Here is a 25172-nt window from a genome sequence, read left to right on the forward strand (position 1 = left end):
TACTTTAGATCTTTTAACGCGTTTGTAATTACTCGTCTTGCTTTTTTACGGATGTGTGCAATGTTTCCCCTCACGCGAATTCCCGTCGACGTTTTCAGTGTTTGATTTTGATATTCGACGTTTGCCGCTTCAGTTTTATTCCTACAAAACTAACATAGCTAACGAGTCCTGGAAAATAATTCTAGTTCCAGTGACCCTGTCCCCACTGCAGTGTCAGATTCCAGGACAAGAACTCGATGTGGTGTTCTGCCCATCCTCCTCGAGCTTTTGACGTGCTGTTTCAATGTCCTGAGATGCTTTTCAGCTCACCGCAGTTGTACAGAGTGGTTATCTGAGTTACCGTAGCCTTCATTTTAACTCGAACCAGTCTGGACTCTGTTCTGGATGGTTTTTTTATTTTTCGCGCCACGCTGTGTAAACTCTGGAGACTGTTTCGTGTGAGATCATCGGTTTCTGAAATACTTAAACCAGCAGTTTTTTTTTTTTCCTCCTCCTGTTAAAGTGGAATCAGCAGTTTAGAGAGATGTGTATCCGGGGCCGTCTCAGAAACTGCTCTCTCATTTGGGACATTATGGTCAAAAAATAAATTTTCTAATTTTACTATTTGTTTTGCATTTACCTAACACTCAATGTTTCTTTTGTCATGTTTAATAAGAAGAAAGAGAGTATCTTGCTTTATCCGGCCTCCACTGTGGAACATTTTTTGATTACAATTCAAATTCTTTTGTAAAATTGATTTCCATATAAAATAATTCCATCATGAAGAATTAAAGCCCCTCCTTCACAGATGAGTGAAAATATTGAATAAATTTCCTCTTTTTGATTGCTTGGGTTAAAAATGCCAAGTTATGATGACTGAATTGATTATTCACTTAAATATGAATAATATGATACATTTTGGGTATTTGATATGGCGAAATAGGACACGATGGAAAAACCAAGAACACACCGGAAAGATGAGAATAACGGCGGTGGTAAAAGAACAGCGACTGTACCGGCTGAAGGTCGCGCGGGTCTCTGCTGCGGCGCGCGAGCAACGGGACATCGACAGCGCACGAGGCGGGGGCGGGGCAAAATGACTGGCCGTAGATTCTATCAAAAGTTCGATCTAAATTGACCATGGTTGCAAAATATTGGGCAAAAATACGCAAACACTACGAAATATGAAAGTAAGATGAAAAAGAAACATTCTATTGCCTTATACTGCTAGGCTAAAACAAAATAAAACTGTCAAAACTCGCGTAACAGAAAGGCCGCAAATGAAAGCACGATCAACTTCTAACTGTTGGAGTGGAAAATTCCATTCTACACATGCAGATTGTTAATGTGTGTCCTTCCCCGCACGCACACAACACGCTACGGTAAAAAATAGACCACGACTCATTTTATAGCTCAGAAATTCATACAAGACCAGCTACCATCGTAACATATTCTGTAAGCAACACATTCTATACCTAACTTTCAGCTTTCGTTTTAAAAAACAAAATCGCAGATTTATAACTAAATTTTTATATAGCGTAGTGATTTTAAGTTCCTACTTTTGGTGAGGTCGTGACCTTGACCCTGAGGCTTTCCGTTTAGATCAAAACACACGATCGCATTGGTTTTGCGGAAAATGGAGTTACGACGGTGATCAAATATTTCGCATGATGTTTTATTACGGTTATGATTATTCTGTGAGCGCACCGATCCTTAGGTGTATAAAGTTACAACTTAAAATACAATCAGTGATAACTGTAGACTTTTCAATGGACTACAGCCTTTTTAAGGGAATGCGATGTAGTCGACTGTTTATCATGTCCCAGATCAAGCCGCTATTTTTCCACAAATTTGCAGAATTTTTCCCAAATTCTGAATATTCACATCAAAGATTTAGTTTTATCTGCATTGTTTATTTCATCATTTTATTTCAAATTCAAACCAGCATCACCATTCAAAACCGTATAGTATATTGACTGTGAGCATATTTAGTGGCGGACCCCCACAGTACCCAGTTTCTGAGACAGACCCTTATTATACCAATCACAGTCAGAGTACACTTTATTCTCTTCTGAAGTACAGTGAGTAATTTTCGCCATTTTTTAACTCCAGCTAGAAATTCGGTCCCAGATATGGAAAGTTCAACAGAAATATCACATGACTGAAATGCTAGGCTTCTATTACTCGAAGCATCTCTGTCCACCAGCACGTCCTGGCTGATCAACAATGTTTCCATCTTGGCCGAACCATCGCTTAGCATAAGACTAATCTCAATTTTCAGTGATTCATCACCATTGGCATTTCAGTTTAATAAAAGACCACATCTAATTCACTTCTGGGAAATTAGCCCACAGTTTTAGCTGTAATTAGACTGGAAGATCTGCAGAAGCTAAATGCTAAACTGAATCATGTGGCAGCTTCTTTTACGGTATCATACCAGCATCACTGCTGTTGCTAATAGACATTAAACATCTTGCAGGTCAAAGGTTTAAGTGCTAATAGCCGAATTTGGAGTCTAGTAGCACTTTAATTTATATTTATCAGTTTTTGTCAGTTTAGTTGACACGTCTCGGGTTCCCCAAATCGATTTGTGTAACAAACCGCAGTGCCAATTCCTCCAGACCAGCTTGAGGGAGTTGGGCACAAGTCCACAATGCTACTGGCTGTTAGCTCAGGAGTCCTAGCCAAGTTCTCCCACTACTGTACTGCAGCTCCTTCCGAGTCCTGAACTGCTACAATGATAAGAGTCTGATATCCATAGGTTGGTAGAAGTAAACAGGATCTTTCTAAATGAGGCTGGAGAGCTTTCTCAGGAAATACGCACACACACACACACACACACAATAATACGAGCATGATTCGGGAGTCCCAAAATAAATATCTAATTAAATGTCTTAATTAGCAAGAGATAAATGATTGCGTTTGTACCTGATGTTACTCCTGTGTCTTTCAAAATCATATCCCACTGTGATATTTGAATTACAGAACAGTCTGTTAAAACATTTATGCTACAGCCTCAGCTGAATTTGAGTTACATTTAACTGCCAGAATGTTCAAATTATTGCTCTGACTGCCAGAATGTTGTTACAACTGGCGAATCGTTACAGCCCTGCTAGTGTAGGACTTATATCTCTGACTGCTACATTGTTTGAGTTACAGTCCTGGCTGCTACATTATTTGAGTCATAGTCCTGACTGCTGGACTATTTGACTTGCAGTCCCGACCACTGGACAATTTGAGTTACAGTCCTGATTGCTACATTATTTGAGTTACAGTCCTGACCGCTGGACTATTTGACTTGCAGTCCCGACCACTGGACAATTTGAGTTACAGTCCTGATTGCTACATTATTTGAGCTACAGTCCTGATTGCTACATTATTTGAGTTACAGCCCTGACTGCTGGACTATTTGACTTGCAGTCCCGACCACTGGACAATTTGAGTTACAGTCCTGATTGCTACAGTATTTGAGTTACAGTCCTGACTGCTACATTATTTGAGTTACAGTCCTGACTGCTGGACTATTTGACTTGCAGTCCCGACCACTGGACAATTTGAGTTACAGTCCTGATTGCTACAGTATTTGAGTTACAGTCCTGATTGCTACAGTATTTGAGTTACAGTCCTGACTGCTACAGTATTTGAGTTACAGTCCTGACTGCTACATTATTTGAGTTACAGTCCGGGCTGCTGGACTATTTGACTTGCAGTCCCGACTGCTACAGTATTTGAGTTGCAGTCCCGACTGCTACAGTATTTGAGTTGCAGTCCCGACTGGTAGAATTATTTGTTTAAATACAAGCTTGACTGCCATAATATCTAGCTTGCATTGCTATCCACTTGAATATTTGAGTCACATCCTATGTTTCTAAAATATTTAACTTCCAGAACACTTAGCTTGCATCCCTTTCAGCTGTATTGGAGGATACTGGACTGGTAGAATGTTTGTTATAGCGCTGTGTGCTAGAATTTTTTAGTTACAGCTCTCACTGCGAGGACATTTGAACTCCAGTCCTGACGGTCAGGAGATTTAAGTTACAGCCCTGACTGGAAATTTGAATTCCATCTCCAGCTGATGAAATGTTTGATGTGGTACACGGTGCGGACTCATAGAATGTTTGAATTATTGCTGTCGTTGGTAGAATATTTGAGATATAGCTCTGACGTTCAGAATATTTCATGTAGCGTTGCATATTTGTTCACTTTGTCTTTATTTTACTATTTATGTTTTAAAGCATTTCTTTTTCAAGATTTTTTCCCCCTCACTGTGTTTTTAATTTCCTGTTTATTCTTTTACACTCTCCTGACTCACGGTGCTAGAAGCCTCGAGTAGAACTGACTCGGGTGATTCTGCCTATTTTCCAAGTTCATCCTTTCACTCCTAATGCACTCTGAATTACCTTTAAAAGACGGGCTACGACAAGATGATTCGTTACAGATCCAACTTCTACAATATTTGACTTACATTTCAGACTATTACGGCTCTGCTGGACAGAACATTTGACTTGCTGCCGTGAGCCGTGAATGTTTCCAGTTTTGACTGTTTGAGTTCTGTCTCGTTACAACCTTGACGTGACTTCCAGGACTTGTTGACTTGTAGAATATTTGAGTTAGAGCGCGAGTTGCTAGAGCGTTTGACCTCCTGAAGATTTACGCGGTTACAGTCCTGACTGAATATTTGAGTTATAGCTCCAGCTGATATAATGTTTATAATATTTAATACACTGTACAGATGTACCGAGAAAGAAAATGGTGTTTTAAAGTACAAACGTTTCTCAGCGTGAGGAACATCATTAAGACGCCGGGCTACTGCTTTACCTTCTGAATCTACAATAACGCAATTTATACAGTAAATTAGTTCTTGAGAGATTTAATGCAAGTTTCTGAGCACGTGACAAGGAATTCTAATAAAGTAAGGTGATAAGATACTAAACTTTAACAGTGAACAGAGTAGCTTTAACACTTCAATACGCAGCTACAAAAAATATGAGGCCAAAGGTTTAAATTCTTTGCGATCAGCAGAACAACCAAGGAACGTAGGAAAAACATCTGGCTGTAATTCAACAACTGGATTTTTTTTGTACCTTTTTTTTTTCAGCAGGTTCTCTGTTGCAGTCAATCACATGCGTTTATGTAAATCATTTTGCTGAAGGCAGCTCATCAGACCAGATGATTACCAAACTAACGAGGACTTATTTAACCCTTCCATGTCCACACTCTCAGACGCGCCGTTTTAAACTTAATGCAGGGTTTTTTTTTTTTTTAACAGAGATGCAAATCAAACGACTCTAAATTCTTTTTGATTTATAAAGTAGATTTTTATCATATAAACTTTTACGTTTGGACCGAATATTTCAGTGAATAAAACGGAGTGAAAGTATTTTTCAGCAGAAATATTTTTATTTTCACTTCATAATAGCTCCTTTTAGTTACTTTCTAATACACGTAAAAATTTTCAATAAAACAAAACAGCAATTTATTTGAACTTTGACATTTTTGGTTAATAAAAGTATCTAAAAGTTTAGAAGTATGCAGCGATTTTTCAGATATTTAATGTAAAAAAAAATCAGCTTTAAAAAAATATCTATACAGTATCTGTCAAAAGTTTGTACACCTGATTCAATGTTTTTTCTTTATTTTTATGAATTGTCACTTCATTTCTTAAAGTAACGATGAATGTCGTTTCTCTTTACTTAGTTGTTCAGTTCTTGACATAATACTCGATGGATTACTGCAGCTGTGGTGTTGAATAGGGCGATTTTGTTATAGTATTATTATTATTATTATTTACTGTTTGATGACTATTAAGAAGGCAAGAAACTCGTCCACTAATGAACTTTTGACGAGGCACGCCTGTTAACTGAAAAGCGTTCCAGGTGATGACCTCATGGAGCTGGTTAAGAGAGCGCCAATAGCGTGCGAAGCGTCATCAAGGGAAACGCTGGATACACTTTTTGGTTTTTTTTTAACACACAATTCCAGATATGTTCCATTTGTGTTATTTCGTAGTTCTGATGTCTTCAGTTTTGTTATCCCACGCTGGCCGAAAGGCCCGAAGGGGGATTATGTCATGGCGATGTGCGTCCCGGGAAGGGTGTTCACCTTCTGAAATCAACTCCTTTCATAATTTTTAGAGAAATTTCACAAAACTTGGCAGAATTCTATACATATTGTAATTTCGTTAAATTCGGCCACATTACGCACTGACAATAAACTTGACTTGATGCATTTTACCAGAGTTCCAGCCCTTGATTAACAAAATTACACTACTGTTCAAAAGTTTGGGGTCACTTCGAAATGTGCTTATTTTTGAAAGAAAAGCACTGTTCTTTTCAATGAAGATCACTTTAAACTAATCAGAAATCCACTCTATACATTGCTAATGTGGTAAATGACTATTCTAGCTGCAAATGTCTGGTTTTTGGTGCAATATCTCCATAGGTGTATAGAGGCCCATTTCCAGCAACTCTCACTCCAGTGTTCTAATGGTACAATGTGTTTGCTCATTGCCTCAGAAGGCTAATGGATGATTAGAAAACCCTTGTACAATCATGTTAGCACAGCTGAAAACAGTTGAGCTCTTTAGAGAAGCTATAAAACTGACCTTCCTTTGAGCAGATTGAGTTTCTGGAGCATCACATTTGTGGGGTCGATTAAATGCTCAAAATGGCCAGAAAAATGTCTTGACTATATTTTCTATTCATTTTACAACTTATGGTGGTAAATAAAAGTGTGACTTTTCATGGAAAACTACACAAAATTGTCTGGGTGACCCCAAACTTTTGAACGGTAGTGTATAATTTGCCAATTTCATGAGTGTGTTTTCTTTCTGAAATCAACTCCTCTCACAATTTCCGGAGGAATTTCACCAAACTTGGCAAAAGGCCTCGTTATATGTCGGTAATACGCAGATTGTAATTTCATTAAATTCGGTAACATTTGACCAGAGTTTTGGCCCTTGATTAAATAACTTTGGCAATTCCACAAGGTTGGACGTTCTTCTGAAATCAACTCCTCTCACAATTTGTGGAGGAATTTCACCAAACTTGGCAGAAGGATTCTTTGTTATATGACAGTTATACGCAGATTGAAATTGCGTTTAATTTGGGCAAATTTTCCCAGAGTTACGCCCTTGATTATTAACAAACTTGTATTTTGGCAATTTCATCATGGTGTGCTTGTTTTCTGAACTCAACTTCCCTCACAATTTTTGGAGGAATTTCATGTAATTTGGCAGGATTCTTTGTTATACACTACCGTTCAAAAGTTTGGGGTCACCCAGACAATTTTGTGTAGTTTTCCATGAAAAGTCACACTTTTATTTCCCACCATAAGTTGTAAAATGACTAGAAAATCTAGTCGAGACATTTTTCTGGCCATTTTGTGCATTTAATCGACCCCACAAATGTGATGCTCCAGAAACTCAATCTGCTCAAAGGAAGGTCAGTTTTATAGCTTCTCTAAAGAGCTAAGCTGTTTTCAGCTGTGCTAACATGATTGTACAAGGGTTTTCTAATCATCCATTAGCCTTCTGAGGCAATGAGCAAACACATTGTACCATTAGAACACTGGAGTGATAGTTGCTGGAAATGGGCCTCTATAGAGATCTTGCATGTGACGTCACAGCCGATCCAGATTGTGACAGACGCCATCGTGTCGGTCAAACGCCATATTCCGCCTTCTACTTCTACATTTTCTTCTGGAAAACCCTACTATATACAATTCTACTACAACGGCTGCGGCTACAAGCTCTCCCTACCTGTGCACGGTTTTTATGTTTTTTGTGTGTATTTTTGCGTGTTGTTCGTCTTCAATATCCACTACAACCGTATGGACTTACTGGACATTGGTTTCCAGCAGAAAATGACGGTTTGTAGCGATTTCCATCGCATGCACAACATTCCGGACGAGAAAAAAAAAAACATTCCGGACGAGACCAGATTGCGAGACCAGCGGGGTCTCCGTGGATTGTTATCGGAAGCAAAGCGAAGGAGGCGGCGCCGGGAGCCGAAGCAAAAGCGAGGCTACAGGCAGAGCCGGCCTGTTGACTAAGCTCAGAAAACAGCCACTCAAATCTCCACTGCCAAGCCTCTACCTCTCCAACGCCAGATCCATGTAAACAACACGGACGATTTGGAATTACCTTATTCTATTCTATAATCGGCTGGTCAGTGCTATACTCAATACTTAAGTGACTTACCCATCCAGTGAGGATCATTTTCTTGTTTACAAGATGCCACATCTGAGTCGCTGACAAATCCTGAATTTCTGTAAAGATAACTGTCCAGAGATTTATAAGCACGCAGTGCTTCACCACTGAACAGCGAGGGAAAGTTAATGAGGTAATCATACACGTCCGGGTATTCCGCTGGCAGTTCAAAATCCGGTCGTGAAAACTCCGTCCGGAAAGCCATAAGGGTCACAAATCTGTAGATCGTTTATTTTAAACATATATCTAGTTATCTGTTCATTAGAAAAATGAGCCGTGTAGTCCGTCGGTTGAAATTGATCCATTCTGTAAACGAGTGCAGCAGTATTCAGCGGTGTTTTTGACCGACAAGATGGCGGTTGTGTACTTTCCGGTCACGTGACTGCAAGATCTCTATACACCTATGTAGATATTGCACCAAAAACCAGACATTTGCAGCTAGAATAGTCATTTAGCACATTAGCAATGTATAGAGTGGATTTCTGATTAGTTTAAAGTGATCTTCATTGAAAAGAACAGTGCTTTTCTTTCAAAAATAAGGACATTTCAAAGTGACCCCAAACTTTTCAGCGGTAGTGTATGTCAGCAATACGCATATTGTAATTTCGTTCAATTCGGTCACATTTTACCAGAGTTATGGCGGAATTGCCAGCGGCGGATATTGTGCTCTCCGAGTGCTCTTGTTCTGCAACGTAGAAAATACAGAAATGCGTAGAGTAGGGGTGCGCAAACTTTTGACTGGGACTATGTGTATATGCATGTATACAGTACCAGTCAAAATAATTGACACAACAGAGCATCACGGTCACTCGGAACAGCCTTAAAGTCATCGAGAACATTCGGTCGTTTTAGCTTCAGATCCAGATCTTTATAATCGAGAAATTCAAAGTAACGGGATTTTTACAAATTTGACTCGAAGACGTGTTTGAAGTGACTCCGATTCAGCGTGTTCTCTCTCACCGCTCACGGATTAGAGTGCGGGTTTGACTGTTCAGTGTTTACAGCGCTCATAAAGTTATATAATCTAACTGCTACCTGTGAAGCAACAGCAGAGACCGGTGCAGCTGAAGGACGTCGTCGTGTCCTGAAGCCTGTGTGGGCGTGTGCGCGCATTCAAAGCACTCAGCGTGAAGTGCTGTGATTTTAAAGCACAAGAACTGGACTGAAATCTTTCCTGCTTGTGCTGGAATCGTTTGACGGCCCGTCGCAGGACTGGGCGTTATTACGAAAAACATCACCGTTCTCAGAGGAAGATCCTCCTACGATACGCGATCTATCGGCTGAACGATTTCCTAACAGTGCTGTGTAGGGCTGTAACGATACACCCAACTCACGATTTGTATCGCGATTTTTGACCCACGATTCGATACACCCACGATTTTTTTAAAATGTTTTTTTAAAGTAGTAAATTTGACTTATTAACATTTACTTACTTACATTAACTATTTAATAATAAATAATTCAGACCACTGCAGAGAATGAGTAATATGTATGCAAAAATGAACAAATGTATATCCAAAGATTGTTTTATTTCTCAAAATAATACTGTTGAGCCGGAAGCTCTGTTTTTTTCGGTTCTGAAAAAGTCATTTTTCCAAATCGTGTAAATCCGTTAAGATTTTTTTTTTGGGGGGGGGGGGGGGGGGGTGGCTGTCTCACTCTCATAGGGCCAATGATTTTCTGTGATCGCGGAAAACAGATGGAAATTACGGAATTTTTATGGTGAAACATTGCTCGCGTGTCAAAATGTAACTGCCGCAGAAGGCTTCCGCCCAAGCAGACATGCCTTCAGTGTTGCCAGATATTGCTAACGTTTTCCACCCCAAAATATGTTCAAAAGCACCTAAACCCGCCCAATCTGGCAACACTGCATGCCTTTCCGGTCAAGTGATTGTGATTGGCTTGTGGCACACCTAGCCAGCCAATGAGCTGCTTGTTTACAGATTCGCTCCCCGCGTCGCAACCAGAATGGCGACCGCTTAAAAGAAATGAATGCTCTGCCAGTGGCGAGTGTGGACGTTGCGTGACTCGCAGAAGATTGTCGCAGGTCGGCGAAAAAACGACTTACTAATAGATATAAAAAATAAAAGTAAGTTTAAAATGTAATTTAAATAAAAAGTCAAGTATTCATAAATTGAAGTTTGGAAGCGCCTCTGTTTTTGGGCTGAGGAGAAGTTTGAAAGGGTGTACCGTGATTCTTGGATCCTTCTTGGATCGTGGCTCTGCGTATCGCGATTTCGATTTCGATACGCATATTGTTACAGCCCTAGTGCTGTGGTGTTTCGCTGTTTTTTCCGTTCCCGATCCTCTGCGTCTTTGTGTATAAAATTGCATCCTTTTTTTTTTTTTCAAGAAATCAGCTTATATTTATTTAAAAAGAAAATGAGTAAAAATGCATCACGATATCTGAGAACAATGTATCGTGGCATAATTAACCACGATATCAGTGTTATATCGTCATATCATATCGCCCAGCCCTAGGCTACTGTCAATCAGGACGTACTTTTCAAGCTAGCTAGGAAGTAAATTAGCTAACGATAAGCAGCAGACTGAAAATGATCGCGACGAAATGAGTTTTTAATGATTTTAGATTTTTGGGGGTTTTCCACGACAATAACGATAAGCATGTTTTATCGAAACAGATATTAAATGAAACAGAAAAGCGTTCGCGAATCCTGGTGATGCCACAGCCATATGCATTCGGAAGTGGGCGGATAGCGCTTTCCTCTGCCCCCTAACGTTGCACGAGCAGTAGCTTGAAAAAGATGCAGTCGTTGGCGGAAGCACATGAAAAACGAGACACAAAAGCTGTTCGAATTTCGCACTCGTTTAAGTATCTTACCAGCCGTAAGTTCGAGACCACGTTAATCCTTTGCAAAAGTGGATCTTTGCGTTACGCTAATTGTCTTGCGGAGGTGTAGAACACGTGGTGTAAGGCGGATTGTGTTCATCGCCGACACAAAATCACGCCTAGGCGATGGAAGAACGTTCCAGATGAAGTGTTGGTTTGTACAGCAAGGTTTGTTTCCATCTCGAGTTTATTTTCCACTCGCTCAGTTCTGGTCTCGGCATCCAGAACGCTTTTCCTTTTTTGTTGTGGACGCTTCGTAATCAGGAGCGCGTCACGTCGATTTGAAATCAGTAAACCGTCTGCAAATTCGCCTGCATGAGACTGAAATCAGAAACGAGCTCATGGTGGAATATAAGTTCTGCGCTCGGGTTCGTGACCGAGTTTATTAAGAGATCACAGCAGTGAGGCAACAGGAACGAACGGATTATTTCCCTTCTTAACTAACAAGCTAGTAAAGGCGGGGCTTATTATTGACCGATCGCAGGTTGATTTTGAATTAAAAAGGATGTCAGCTACTCGTTTGACATAAACATTTTATTTGGGACGCAGCACCGAACCAAAATCGTTGAAACGTCTTTGAGCACTTTTATGTCGCCCCGCCCTTATTGTTACCAGGGGCTTTAAATAACCACGTAGTGAACTTCAGACTTTGTTATCTTGAAAAAGTCATTTACGATAACAGCCCCGTCCTGTGAACTTTAGCCGCCGCAGAACTTCATTACCAAAGGCCTTACTGCTGACCTCTTAATAAACCTGACGCTGCAGCCTGGCCGTGATCGAGCTCTAATCAGCCGTGGGGATGTGATTGAGGTGAGAGTTCTGATCCGGGGTGAGAACCTGGGCTCAGGATGGCGCCGACTCCGAGCGGGGATGTTAAACAGGTTCTGTTTGTCTTGCAGATCTTTTGCAGAGAACACGACGCGTCTCACGGACAAGTATGTGTCTCTTCGCCAAAGTTCTTTCTTTGCCTAAACACACACCCCACCTTCTCCTCTTCCTCCTTTGTTCCGAGGCCTTGAGAATGTCCTGATACAGGAAAAAAAAAAAAGATTCAATTACTTGGCTAGTGCTTCAAGCACTGCCTAATACGGATATTTAGATGTAGAGTTAACACATGTATTCTGCACCACGCCCCTTTCTGCTCGGACCCCGAGCATTACTTCTATCTGTGTTGTGTGTGTGTGTGTGTGTGTGTGTAGGTGGTAAACGCGGCCCGGTGCTCGACGACGACGAGCTGCTGAGTCTGAGTAAGAGGCTGGTGGAGGACGCCGTGTCGCGCGCTGTGCAGCAGTACATGGAAGAAACGCAGCAGAACGGCTCCGCCCCCAAAGATGACGCTCCTCCCAACAACACCCCTAAATGACAGCGTGACCTCTAACCTCAGAGCCTCACCTGCCTGGGTGGAGCCCCAGGTCGACCCACGCCTTCTCTCCTCCTCCACGTTTCCTGCCCTGCTTCAAGGGCGACGGATTTGCGCGTAAGAACGACGGAACGAGCGACGAACAAGTGCGTAGACGGACTGGAATTTTCTATGCACACGGAAATTTTTTTTTTTTTTTTTGCACACGGATATTGAATAAAGCAATTTTTCGTAGAAAGCTAAATAAAATAAAATAAAATAAACTCGTCTGATTTGCGACCACGGCGATATCGAACTGCACCTCCGGACCGCCACAGGAATGGGCGTGGCTGTCATGATGACTGACTGATTTGATTTGATTTGTCATGGCCTACAGTGTTAAGCATACATTGTGTATGTGTTTGTTTGTTAAACATAACAGGCCTTGTTTATATGTTTGTGCACCCTTTAGGCCGTGCGTGTGACGCGCAGTGGGTCAGGAGGATGCTGGACTCGGACAGAGAGAGTGTGTACAGGAGAGCGAGGGAGTTTAAGACACTGTTAGGACGAGCAGAAGTACGAGCACAAATCGCACGAGAACTGAGTGTAACCGGGACACACACACACACACCAGCAACCTAACCTCACACACGATCCTTCATCATCACACTTTAGACTAAAGAAGATCGAGAGCACTGAATGCTGGACAAAAAGCGACTTTTAATTAAAAGTAATATTTTTTTAACGAGTCACTCGAGCTAAACGAGTGAATTTTAATTTCATTTTTCTTCCTGGACAAAATGTAATCATCTGAGCTGTAAAAGTTTACCTGAAGTTTGAGTTTTTATCCTTCGCCTTGATCACAAAACAAAGTTTATTTTATTTATTTGTCATGTTCAAGGTTTTCTGTTCTTGTTGTTGTTTTTATTTTAACGCGAAATGACGCTGCCCGTGTGTTCACCTGATCCTTAATTACAGATTTATTTCAAACAGTGTTCACCCTCTGCTCTGGTTTCTGTTCACCTCCAAGCGTTCTCGGTTAAACGCCGAACCGAAACGGAGCCGTCGCTGTCCCGCCGCCTTCCCTTGTGTGTTTACTAATCGCTTTATTTTTAAATCTCAGAAATTCGCCGTGGATTATTTTTTTTTCTAGAGATGATTCCAGCGCTGATTGCTGAGTCACTCTCTCTTATAGGAGTGTTAATAAAGATTTTTTTGGTCTTTCCTAACGTTTCTGTCTTTTTTTTTTTCTTTTCCCTGGATCTGAACGCCTCCTACACGGAAATGAGTAATCCCACTGCTGGAGAATGAACACACTTCATCCTGGATGATAAATCAAGTCATTTTTCAACCCACCAGAACAAACTCAAATTTTGTGCTTTGGCTTATTTGTCGTATCGTGTATATATTTAACTCCTGGCCTGCTACTCCAGTCGTTATGGTAGTTTGTCAGACTACCGTAATGACTAAAGTAGCACTCCGACTGCAACAATAAGACGAACTACCGTAAGCACTGGACGAGCACACCAATTATACTTTGTGTTTCTTGTACTACTCCAGTACTTACGGTAGTTTTATTTTTTATTCTATTCATTTGTTAAGTGTGTTTATGGTAGCTGTGCTGCTCAAGCAATTACGGTAGTGAGATTGTTTGTTAGTGTGATTGTTGTAGGCGAGATACTCGAGCAGTTACGGTAGTTTGATTGGTGAGACTGCATTTGTTCTGGGTGTGATACTCAAGCAGTTATGGTAGTGAGATTGTTAGTTAGTTAGTGTTTGTTGTAGGCGTGATACTTGAGCAATTACGGTAGTTAGTGCATTTGTTGTAGGCGAGATACTCGAGCAATTGTCCGTTTGTCAGACTACCGTAATGACTAAAGTAGCACTTCGACTGCAACAATAAGACGAACTACCGTAAGCACTGGACGAGCACACCAATTATACTTTGTGTTTCTTGTACTACTCCAGTACTTACGGTAGTTTATTTTTTATTCTATTCATTTGTTACACAGTAATAGACCTTGTTTGTTTATTTGTTAAGTGTGTTTATGGTAGCTGTGCTGCTCAAGCAATTATGGTAGTGAGATTGTTTGGTAGTGTGATTGTTGTAAGCGAGATACTCGAGCAGTTACGGTAGTTTGATTGGTGAGACTGCATTTGTTCTGGGGGTGATACTCAAGCAATTATGGTAGTGAGATTGCTAATTAGTTAGTGTGTTTGTTGTAGGCGTGATACTCGAGCAATTACGGTAGTGAGATTGTTTGTTAGTGTGATTGTTGTAGGCGAGATACTTGAGCAGTTACGGTAGTTTGATTGGTGAGACTGCATTTGTTCTGGGGTGATACTCAAGCAGTTATGGTAGTGAGATTGCTAGTTAGTTAGTGTGTTTGATGTAGGCGTGATACTCGAGCAATTACGGTAGTTAGTGCATTTGTTGTAGGCGAGATACTCGAGCAATTGTCCGTTTGTCAAACTACCGTAATGACTAAAGTAGCACTTTGACTGCAACAATAAGATGAACTACCGTAAGCACTGGACAAGCACACCAATTATACTTTGTCTGTGTTTCTTGTACTACTCCAGTACTTACGGTAGTTTTTTTTTTAATGCTGTTCATTTGTTCGCACACCGTAAGTGTGCTCCTTTGGTCACTGAGGTAATTTGACCTTGTTTGTTTATTTGTTAAGTGTGTTTATGGTAGCTGTGCTGCTCAAGCAATTACGGTAGTGAGATTGTTTGTTTGTGTGATTGTTGTAGGCGAGATACTCGAGCAGTTACGGTAGTTTGATTGGTGAGACTGCATTTGTTCTGGGGGTGATACTCAAGCAGTTATGGTAGTGAGATTGCTAGTTAGTTAGTGCAGTTGTTGTAGGCGTGATACTCGAGCAATTACGGTAGTTAATGCATTTGTTGTAGGCGAGATACTCGAGCAATTGTCCGTTTGTCAGAGTACCGTAATGACTAAAGTAGCACTTCGACTGCAACAATAAGACGAACTACCGTAAGCACTGGACGAGCACACCAATTATACTTTGTGTTTCTTGTACTACTCCAGTACTTACGGTAGTTTTATTTTTTATTCTATTCATTTGTTACACAGTAATAGACCTTGTTTGTTTATTTGGTAAGTGTGTTTATGGTAGCTGTGCTGCTCAAGCAATTACGGTAGTGAGATTGTTTCTTAGTGTGATTGTTGTAAGCGAGATACCCGAGCAGTTACGGTAGTTTGATTGGTGAGACTGCATTTGTTCTGGGGGTGATACTCAAGCAGTTATGGTAGTGAGATTGCTAATTAGTTAGTGTATTTGTTGTAGGCGTGATACTCGAGCAATTACGGTAGTGAGATTGTTTGTGTGATTGTTGTAGGCGAGATACTCAAGCAGTTACGGTAGTTTGATTGGTGAGACTGCATTTGTTCTGGGGGTGATACTCAAGCAGTTATGGTAGTGAGATTGCTAGTTAGTTAGTGTGTTTGTTGTAGGCGTGATACTCGAGCAATTACGGTAGTTAGTGCATTTGTTGTAGGCGAGATACTCGAGCTATTGTCCGTTTGTCAAACTACCGTAAGCACTGGACAAGCACACCAATTATACTTAGTGTTTCTTGTACTACTCCAGTATTTACGGTAGTTTTATTTTTTTATTCTCTTCATTTGTTCGCACACAGTAAGTGTGCCACTTTGGTCACTGAGGTAATTTGACCTTGTTTGTTTATTAGTTACACTAAGTGTGTTTATGGTAGCTGTGCTGCTCAAGCAATTACGGTAGTGTGATTGTTGTAGGCGAGATACTCGAGCAGTTACGGTAGTTTGATTGGTGAGACTGCATTTGTTCTGGGTGTGATACTCAAGCAGTTATGGTAGTGAGATTGTTAGTTAGTGTGTTTGTTGTAGGCATGATACTCGAGCAATTACGGTAGTTTGATTGCGCGTTAGTTCCATTTGTTGTAGGCGAGATACTCAAGCAATTGTCCGTTTGTCAGACTACCGTAAGCACTGGACAAGCACACCAATTATACTTTGTCTGTATTTCTTGTACTACTCCAGTACGTACGGTAGTTTTTTAAATTTTATTCTATTCATTTGTTCGCACACAGTCAGTGAGCTACTTTGGTCACTGAGGTAATTTGACCTTTTGTTAGGGTGTTTACGGTAGATGTGCTACTCAAGAAATTATTGTAGTTTGTTTAAAGTGTGTTTATGGTAGCTGTGCTGCTCAAGAAGTTACGGTAGTTAAATTGCGTTTGCTGTAGGCGTGATACTTGAGCAGTAACAAATAGTTTGATTGGTGGAACTGCATTTGTTCCGGGCGTGATACTCAAGCAATTACGGTAGTGAGATTGTTTGTCAGTGTGATTGTTGTCGGCGAGATACTCGAGCAGTTACGGTAGTTGGATTGGTGAGACTGCATTTGTTCTGGGGGTGATACTCAAGCAATTATGGTAGTGAGATTGCTAGTTAGTGTGTTTGTTGTAAGTGTGATACTCAAGCAATTACGGTAGTTTGATTGCTTGTTCGTGCATTTGTTGTAGACGAGATACTCAAAGAATTACGGTAATTTGTCTTACTAATGTGTTTTACGTTCAGTAGTTTGATTACTTGTTAGTGTGTTTATGGTAACTGTGCTGCTCGAGAAATTACAATAATTTCATTACTTTTTAGCGTGATTTGTGTCGGCATGATACTCAAGCAATTACGGTAGTTTGCTTGTTAGCGCGTTTGTTGTAGGCGTTATACTCGAGCAATTATGGTAGTGAGATTGCTTGTTGGTGCGTTTGTTGTAGGTGTGATGCTCAAGAAATTACGGTAGTTTGATTGCTTGTTAGTACGTTTGTTGTAGGCGGGATACTTGAGGAATTTCGGCAGTTTGAATGCACGTTATTGTGTTTGTTGTAGGCGGGATACTCGAGAAATTACGGTAGTTTGCTTGTCAGTGGGTTTGTAGGTGTGATACTCGAAGCCACGGTAGTTTGATTATTTGTTAGTGTGTTTTCTGTATGCGTGATACTCACACATTTATGGTAATTTATCTTATTATTGTGTTTACATTGTGTGCTACTCCAGTAATTACGGTAGTTTGTATATTTGTTAGTGTGTTTACGGTAAGCTTATTATTCCTTTAGTTAAGGTATTATGTCTGTTTATTGATTAGCGTGATACTCCAGTCATTACGGTTATTTGTCTTTTTGTAAGCATGTTTATGGTCGGTGTGCAACTCTAACAGTTCTATCAGCACGTCCTTTTTTTGGTTGGAAACTACGGTAAACCCTTTACGTTAAGCTACAGAACATTAGGGTCGGAGTTTTCCAGGTTTAGCGTGCGGACGTTCCCTCAGCCTGGACACCGTTAAAGCATAAAGAACAGCAGCAGACAGGCAGAAGGACAGACGTGTCCTTAACCGTGAGAGCAAAAGGAGAACAGGTCGCGTTCACACACTCCTCTGAGGCAATAAATCAGTACAAGGACCAAACTCTCTCAGGTCTTATCTGCTGTTAGAGGAACACAGCACAGCACAGCACGGAGAAGACACGTCAGAGGCCAAGGTTCGCTCCGTGGATGAGGGTTGAAGGATTGAAGCACATGACCCTGAAGTGGACACGCCTGTTTTATAGCTTTACACCGTGCTCTGGCTATAAAACAGGTGTCGGAACGGTTCCCGGAAAACTTGACGTGTGACACCTGCGGCGCGAGTTATACAATTAAAACGCCAGCGCGTTCACCAGCTGTTCATCATCGTTCCCGGTTCTACACTGAACCTTAACCCTTTGATGCAAAACATATGCACACCCCTTCTAATGCACAACATGGGTCAAAAATGACCCGCATTCATTTTCCAGGTTATTTCATGCTGACTGAGTTTTTCTTTGCTCTATCTTTTGAAATCAATTTATTTTATGATTGAATATTCCAAGTATTCTTTAAATATCTTGTTTTTAATTACCACAAATCATTAATTTAATTTTTTCTTTCCTACTTTATGAACAAAGATACTTTTTATATTACTACACATGGGTCATCCAAGTGCGATTTAAAATTAAATGTCTTAATACTATAATAGTAATTTGTTTCAAGTAATTACTTTAGCAGTGAATGGGGCCAGTTATTTATTTATTAACTATGTAGTTAGCTAAGCCAACTACAATAAAAATTAGCTAACTAAAGTAGAATATGTCAACAGCTCGGTAGCTAATAGTAATTACTTGTAACTTTCTGACAAGTAATCTACTCACTCTCAAGGGAACCTAAACATCATCAATTTTTTTCTAAGGTAATGTTAGAACAATTGAAAAACATTACTTCCATGTATTAGATGGGCAAAGGGCGCTGTGCTGAGCTGTGAAATGTCTGACACAAGCACAATTCACAGTTCCCACCAAACGCTGGAGTAAATGCATGCGGCTCGGTTCTGACCCATGTGTGTAAACTTGATGTAGAATTACAAAAGCTGTGCTTGTTCATAACTTAAGAAAGGAAAAATAAAAATGATGATTTGTGCTAAACAAAAACAAGATATTTACTGCATATTTGGAAAAGTAAATGACAAAATGAATTTATTTTAAAAGTATATCATAGAAACACTCAGCCATGCATGAAATAACCTGGAAAATGAACGCAGGTCGTTTCTGACCCATGTTGTGCATTAGAAGGGCAGTGATACAAAAAGGGTTTTTATTCAAAAAGTAAGAAAGGAAAAAATAAAATAAGGATGTATGATGATCAAAAACAAGTTAATTGAGGAACACCTTGAATACTGAATGATGGAATTAATTTATTGCAAAGATATAGAAGATAAAAACTCAGCCGGGTCACTTTTGACCCATGTTTTGCATCAAAGGGTTAAACAAGGTTTTGCTATTGGAGAAGGTTCCAGGTAGAACTCTGACCATCCAGGAACGCTTTTTCGAAGACTCTAGGGCTTTAGCTGAGACGTTGTGTGCTTGTTGATTTTCCTACGTTGCGAATCAAAAACCATTTGTTTCGGAAAGTTATCGACGAAAATACATCTCACCGAGTCGCTTTATCACTGGTGACACAGGAAGGACCAAAAAAAAGTGCGTTCGTTTGTTTATTTTAGCGTTCAGTTTGATTAGCACTTCCAGGTTAGCCTGGCAAGCCAGACTAAAGGTGAATATTTATACACACGTAGCCGGGTATTTTTAAAACCGAACATTTCCCCCCCCCCCCGTTTATAAAAATGTTTTATCCACACCACCTCGTCTTCGAAAAAAATCCCTTCCACGCATAACCGAACATCTGCGTTTTCAATCACATTCATAACCTGTAGATGGCATTATTTCCCCAAATCCTCCCCCCTAATCACATCGCCTGTGCTCTTGGAGCAGTAGTTGGGCTTCTAAAATTAAACATGTAAATAGCACCTGCACAATAATTAACGCTTTCAAGGCACTACTCCGATCCATTACTCTTTAGCTAGCCGCACAACTACGCCGATTTTCAGCGTACCGAGCCAACTGAAGTCGCGAGTCAGGCGTAAAGACTAGTTTTCGATGGTGCCGATTCGAAAAACTAATCGGGAGCCAGACTGATCGGCGAGAGTCGCTAGCAATAAATAGCCAATCATATCTTTCGCATATAACACGTGACATCATTAAACAATTTCTAGCACGAGAAATACGTGTTGGTAGCACCTAATGCAGGTATATACTGTAATTCCATAGACTGAAGCTTTATCCATAGACACAGTGGGCTGGAAAGCCACTCTGCTCAAGTTGTGTGGCTGAATTCCAAATCGCTTAAACTCCCCTATACAAGTGCACTATTTAAGGTTGGGAATAATAGCTCATGCAGCCTAGATAGTGCGCTACATATTCCATGTTGTGTCATTTGTAATTCAGCCTGTAGCATCTTCAAGTGTTGGATTTAACAGTAACGATATCCAATAGCCAATCACAAAGCTATTGTCACGTGTCGCTTCAATCGCGACTGCACTCGTCAACAGTCGGGGGATATGTGCGTGCCCTGTCGGGAGTCGGCTCTGAAATGGGTCGGTTCGGTACCGCGTGGATCGCCGTAGTGTGCGGCTAGCTTAAGTCCATGCTTAATCTGGCTTCTGCAGTAAACAAAGGTCGCACGTTTGACGTCAGGGCAGATTTGTTGTCATTTTTTTGGCGCAGATTGTGACGTTCTAAAACGCAAAACTCCGGTTATCTCTGTCTACACGAAAAGGCATACACGGAGTTTTCAAAAATCTTCACTTTGCCCGGAGTTTTTTTTAAATATTCGTTTTTGATGTGTTTTCATGTGGATGACAGGCCAAAACGCAGAAAAATATCTTCGATTTAGCAGATACCCGGCTACGTGTGGACGGGGTCTGGCCTCGATCCGTAGACATTTCCAAAGCGGGTAGGAGGAACAAACCACTGTCTCTGTGCGTATTGAGGTATTTCATCCACGTGACCAAGGCCGAATCCCATTTCACCCCTTGGCCCTTCCCCTCCATTTTGCGCGTTCACGTGAAGGGGTAGGGGTATCCCAATCCCAGTTAACGCGGAGGGGTAGGGGAAGGGGTAGGGCTTCTGTACCCCTCCAAACGGAGATTTTCCTGGAGCTGACTCCGAACGAAGGGGTTTGAGTGATTTCCCACAATGCCATGCGGATTTCAGCGAGATTTCATGCGGATTTCAGAAAGATGGCGGTTCCCGCGGCGAAAGATTGTCATAAATGTATTTTCTCCATTATTTACGTGTTTTAAGTTGTTATCCAGAGGAAACACGCCGCTTGATTCGCTTTCGAGCTGAGAATGAGCAGCGATTTCTGAAATCCAAGCTGCTGCTAAAAAGCTTTGGGAGTGAGTATTGTTTTCGGTTGCTTGACTGCGTACGTTTTGTTCTGTTATTCTCGCTTTTATTGTTTACATGAGTGTTCTGACACCTCATTCTGTCGGATGTGGTGCACGAAGCGCCAAAGATATCCCATTCAGTGGCGTTAGTTAACAAATCACACCCTGCCAGCAGAGATTTCTGGTTCTGGCTCTGACTGGAGCGGCTGGTCGCAGCCAGTGACACATTTGGTCGCGTTTTGCTAACGTAAACGCTGACGGAGGTACGCGATGACGTATGCGATCGTTGAAGGGCTATCCCAATACGTAGGGGTTGAATTTCAAGCCCTATCCCTTGTAGCTCAGTTTCAAGGGGAAGGGCCAAGGGGGAGGGGTAGGGGTAGAAATTAGAATTGGGATTGGGCCCAAGTCATGTGATGCTGCCATTTTGGACGTCACGGCTCGAATCAGTTTGAATGCGAGGAAGGCGACAAACGAAAAACATAAAAGAAAAAGGAGCGAGATGCAGAAAACACCTTCACTATCCAGCGACGTAGGGCATTTACAGGGCGAGCAGAGGGAGAGGTATTTGCAAAAATTGAGGTTAGCAGGCTTAGAGAACGACGTTTACCTGCTTCCACCAGGATTGTTCACTGACGTACGGAAGTACACGAAGCCCTCGTCTTTACCTGACTTCGGCCCACATGATCTGTATACCTATGTCGTTAAAAACCCATCGCCATACACAGGTATTGATCTGAAAGCGTATAAGAGTTTGGATGCCTACAAATATTTTGTGTCAGGCTGGGTAACATGCCTACATCAGCGGGTCGTCCCTGGAGCCGGTGGTCGCCATCTGATTACAGCTAAGGTTTGTTCACATTTTCATTTACTTTCGGTCCTCAGGATAAACAAAATGTTATTAAATGTCATTGAAATAACTTCTTAGTCTGTTGAGACATGGCCCGTTATAAATTTGCTGTTACCAGGCAATGACCAAGAACTGTATTATTAGGGTCGGTGTAGTTGTAGCAGTGTACTAGCAGCTAGCTGTTAGCACTAGCTAATGTCAACAACATAGTAGCTAGTATTTACGTTCAGTCATTTGGATGACTGTTAAAACCTTTCAGCCTCAAGTTTTTCCTTTACTGTATTTACTAGTTTACTGAGCTAGCGCACTCGGGCAAGCTGGGAGCCATCGCGCGCTAGCTCAGTAAACTAGTAAAGGAAAAACTTGAGACTGAAAGGTTTTAACAGTCATCCAAATGACTGAACGTAAACATTGCTTCAGTAACATACCAGCTACTGTTGTTGACATTAGCTAGCTTGACGTTCAAAATGGCGGACACCGGGGCGTCACGTGAAATACCTCAATAGGCCAACGCTCTGACCAATCAGCGCAACAGTGACTGTGACGTAGTCAGAGCGACAGAAAGCAGTGGGGGAGGCCTTGAAATAAATCATTTTTCAAAATGCGTATTAATTAATAAACAGGTTCTAGATATTAAGAAGTTTGGAGATAATGACCACAAGTTTGGAGTCTGTACCACATACACATTTTTTTCCAAGGGTTTGCTTAAACTGTTTTTGAGAGTTTTTATTTAGTGGTGTTTGGTGAAATAATTTCCCTTAAATTTAAAATAACGGGAAAATAAGAAACAATCAAAAAGTAATGTTTCTAAGCTGTTTATTAATTCTTCGTACTGCACAAACTAGCCCCATCCTTTTGGCTACGAGCGGAGCCAGCTGGTAGATCAGACTTTTGCCATAGCCGGTCGGCAAAACAGCGAAAACGTCCTTCTTGAAAAGGAATGAGCGGAGAGCCTCTTCCTGCTCATGTTTCAACGAAAACTCCAAGTCTAATTCTTCTAAAACTGATTCCAAAGCGGAGTCAAACGCGCGCTGTTCACTAGCCGTAGCCATCTTTCCTGTTGCGCTTTCTCCAGCGTCGCGCAGCTTTGTCGTCACTCCTGCAAAAGCCCGCCCAAAGAATCCAAACAAAAACCTTGCGTTGTGATTGGCGGGCACGATTTGATGCCCGGGGTGTTTTGTTTATATGGTGCGAGGCTAGACCCACTCGTAGGCAAAAAATATTTTTGGCCGCTAGGCGGGTGGGTCTCGTTTACTACGCGACTTCCAGGTGGCACGATAACGCAATTTGTTAACGGCAAGAAAAGAGAACACTTCTAACTTTTTTTTTTTAGGAAGAGTAGCTACGTCCGTCACTGATTGATTGATTATTTCTGGATTCTGATCTGAATGTCAGAAATTGTTGATTAATTGAATCTCTGACGATCGTGCAGGTTTATTGATATCGGTGCGCTCGTTTCTATAGTAACAGCTCGTCCACATGGATGGATGTAACGTTTACAGGAGTTGTCTCCAGCGTCAGCAACAGGGGTGAAACTGGAACTTTACGTTTTGTCATGTCTTACACGGATGAAGGACGACTGTTTATCGCTGCTATAACGTAAGCGAGAACAGGAAGTAGCTTGTTTCACGGCTGTAAATGGTAATCGCTGGGATGTTATCGGAGCTACAGTGAGCTGAACTGCACTCGGCTACGTCTGAGACAGAAACGTGGATTTCATGGCTCTCCGATCTCTCATAAATACACACACACACCGCTGTTTCTATAAATGTCCCGAGGCAAATCCAATAATTGGATTCACACAGCGTGAAACAGCAGTGAGCGACGGCCGTATGCCATCATTACCCCCTAATTACCCTGAGAGAGAGAGAGAAACGCTCCCGCCGTCACCGCCGTATCCACACAGCTCCTCGAGAACAGGCGTTTGTGTTCACGCGGCACGGACACTTTCCAGACGTGACTCGAGTCCTGATGTGCTGATCATTAAAAAGTCCAGAACGAGGGCGTTTACGCAGCTCCATTAAACTGTACGCAGCGGTGTTTATATACAGCGTGGTTCGCGTCTCCAAACTCGCGACTGCAAAGGCATGCGTTGGGTTCGGTTCTTTATGGTCCGCATGTGGCACAAACCACAACATTCCTAAAGCATGTAACGTTTATAGCAGTGTTCCTCTCGTTCATCAAAGGTCACCCTTTTTATCCGTTTATAGTTACGGTACCGTCACGGCGTTCCCTCACGCAGCTTTAGCTCTGACTGATTAACAGAGCGCTGACTCGAGAGACTCCGTCCAGAAACGTTCGAGACAGAGCATCGATACAGAAACCTTCACCACATCCACCTCTTTTAACCTGTTTACGATCAGTGGAGCGGCCGCTGGACACGCCCCTCCGAGGGAGCTGTTACTATAGAAACCATAAGGTAGTTCGTAATGAATAAAATTTAGAAAATTTCAGAGTGAAATCCTACACACGATCGTTTATAAATTAAAAAATGACATTGCAGTTGTGCATGTGGCATAATTTTATGCACAAGAAATTCTTTAGAAGAAAATCCAGTCACAATCTTAAGCGACATCGCCGTGTCCTGGGGCAAAGTCCAACATCACAGCGGGGGGAATCAGGTCAGAGTTTAAAGGGGGAGAGAGAGAGATGGGGGAGGGAGAAGCAGGCAGGGAGAGACATGGAGTGAGAGACAGACGGGGAGGGAAAGAGAGACAGGGAGGGAGAGACAGGCAGAGAGAGACAGGGAAACAGAGACAGATGGGGAGGGAGAGGAAGAGAGAGACAGGGAAAGAGAGACAGATGGGGAGGGAGAGAGAGACAGGGAAAGAGAGACAGATGGGGAGGGAGAGAGAGACAGGGAAAGAGAGACAGATGGGGAGGGAGAGAGAGACAGGGAAAGAGAGACAGATGGGGAGGGAGAGAGAGACAGGGAAAGAGAGACAGATGGGGAGGGAGAGAGAGACAGATGGGGAGGGAGAGAGAGACAGGGAAACAGAGAGACAGATGGGGAGGGAGAGAGAGACAGGGAAACAGAGAGACAGATGGGGAGGGAGAGAGAGACAGGGAAACAGAGACAGATGGGGAGGGAGAGAGAGACAGGGAAACAGAGAGACAGATGGGGAGGGAGAGAGAGACAGGGAAAC

At 41.8% G+C, this 25172-nt stretch overlaps 1 protein-coding gene across 6 annotated transcripts in view; it reads left to right on the top strand.

Moving 5' to 3' along the window:
* Positions 1-13603, top strand: part of LOC132879828 (A-kinase anchor protein 7) — a 71787-nt gene extending 58184 nt beyond the window's left edge. For 3 of the 6 annotated variants that reach the window (XM_060913747.1, XM_060913751.1, XM_060913750.1), the window contains 2 exons: positions 11939-11974; positions 12239-12938. In XM_060913747.1, coding sequence (XP_060769730.1) covers positions 11939-11974; positions 12239-12402 — 200 coding nt within the window. In that variant the 3' untranslated portion in view covers positions 12403-12938. Of the gene's footprint in view, positions 1-11938; positions 11975-12238 lie in introns of all 6 variants that reach the window. The other 3 variants (XR_009653880.1, XM_060913748.1, XM_060913749.1) reach the window with 3 other exon arrangements.
* Positions 13604-25172: the final 11569 nt, after the last annotated feature.

This window comes from Neoarius graeffei, chromosome 2 (genome assembly GCF_027579695.1).
Source record: "Neoarius graeffei isolate fNeoGra1 chromosome 2, fNeoGra1.pri, whole genome shotgun sequence".
NCBI classification, from domain to species: Eukaryota; Metazoa; Chordata; class Actinopteri; order Siluriformes; family Ariidae; genus Neoarius; species Neoarius graeffei.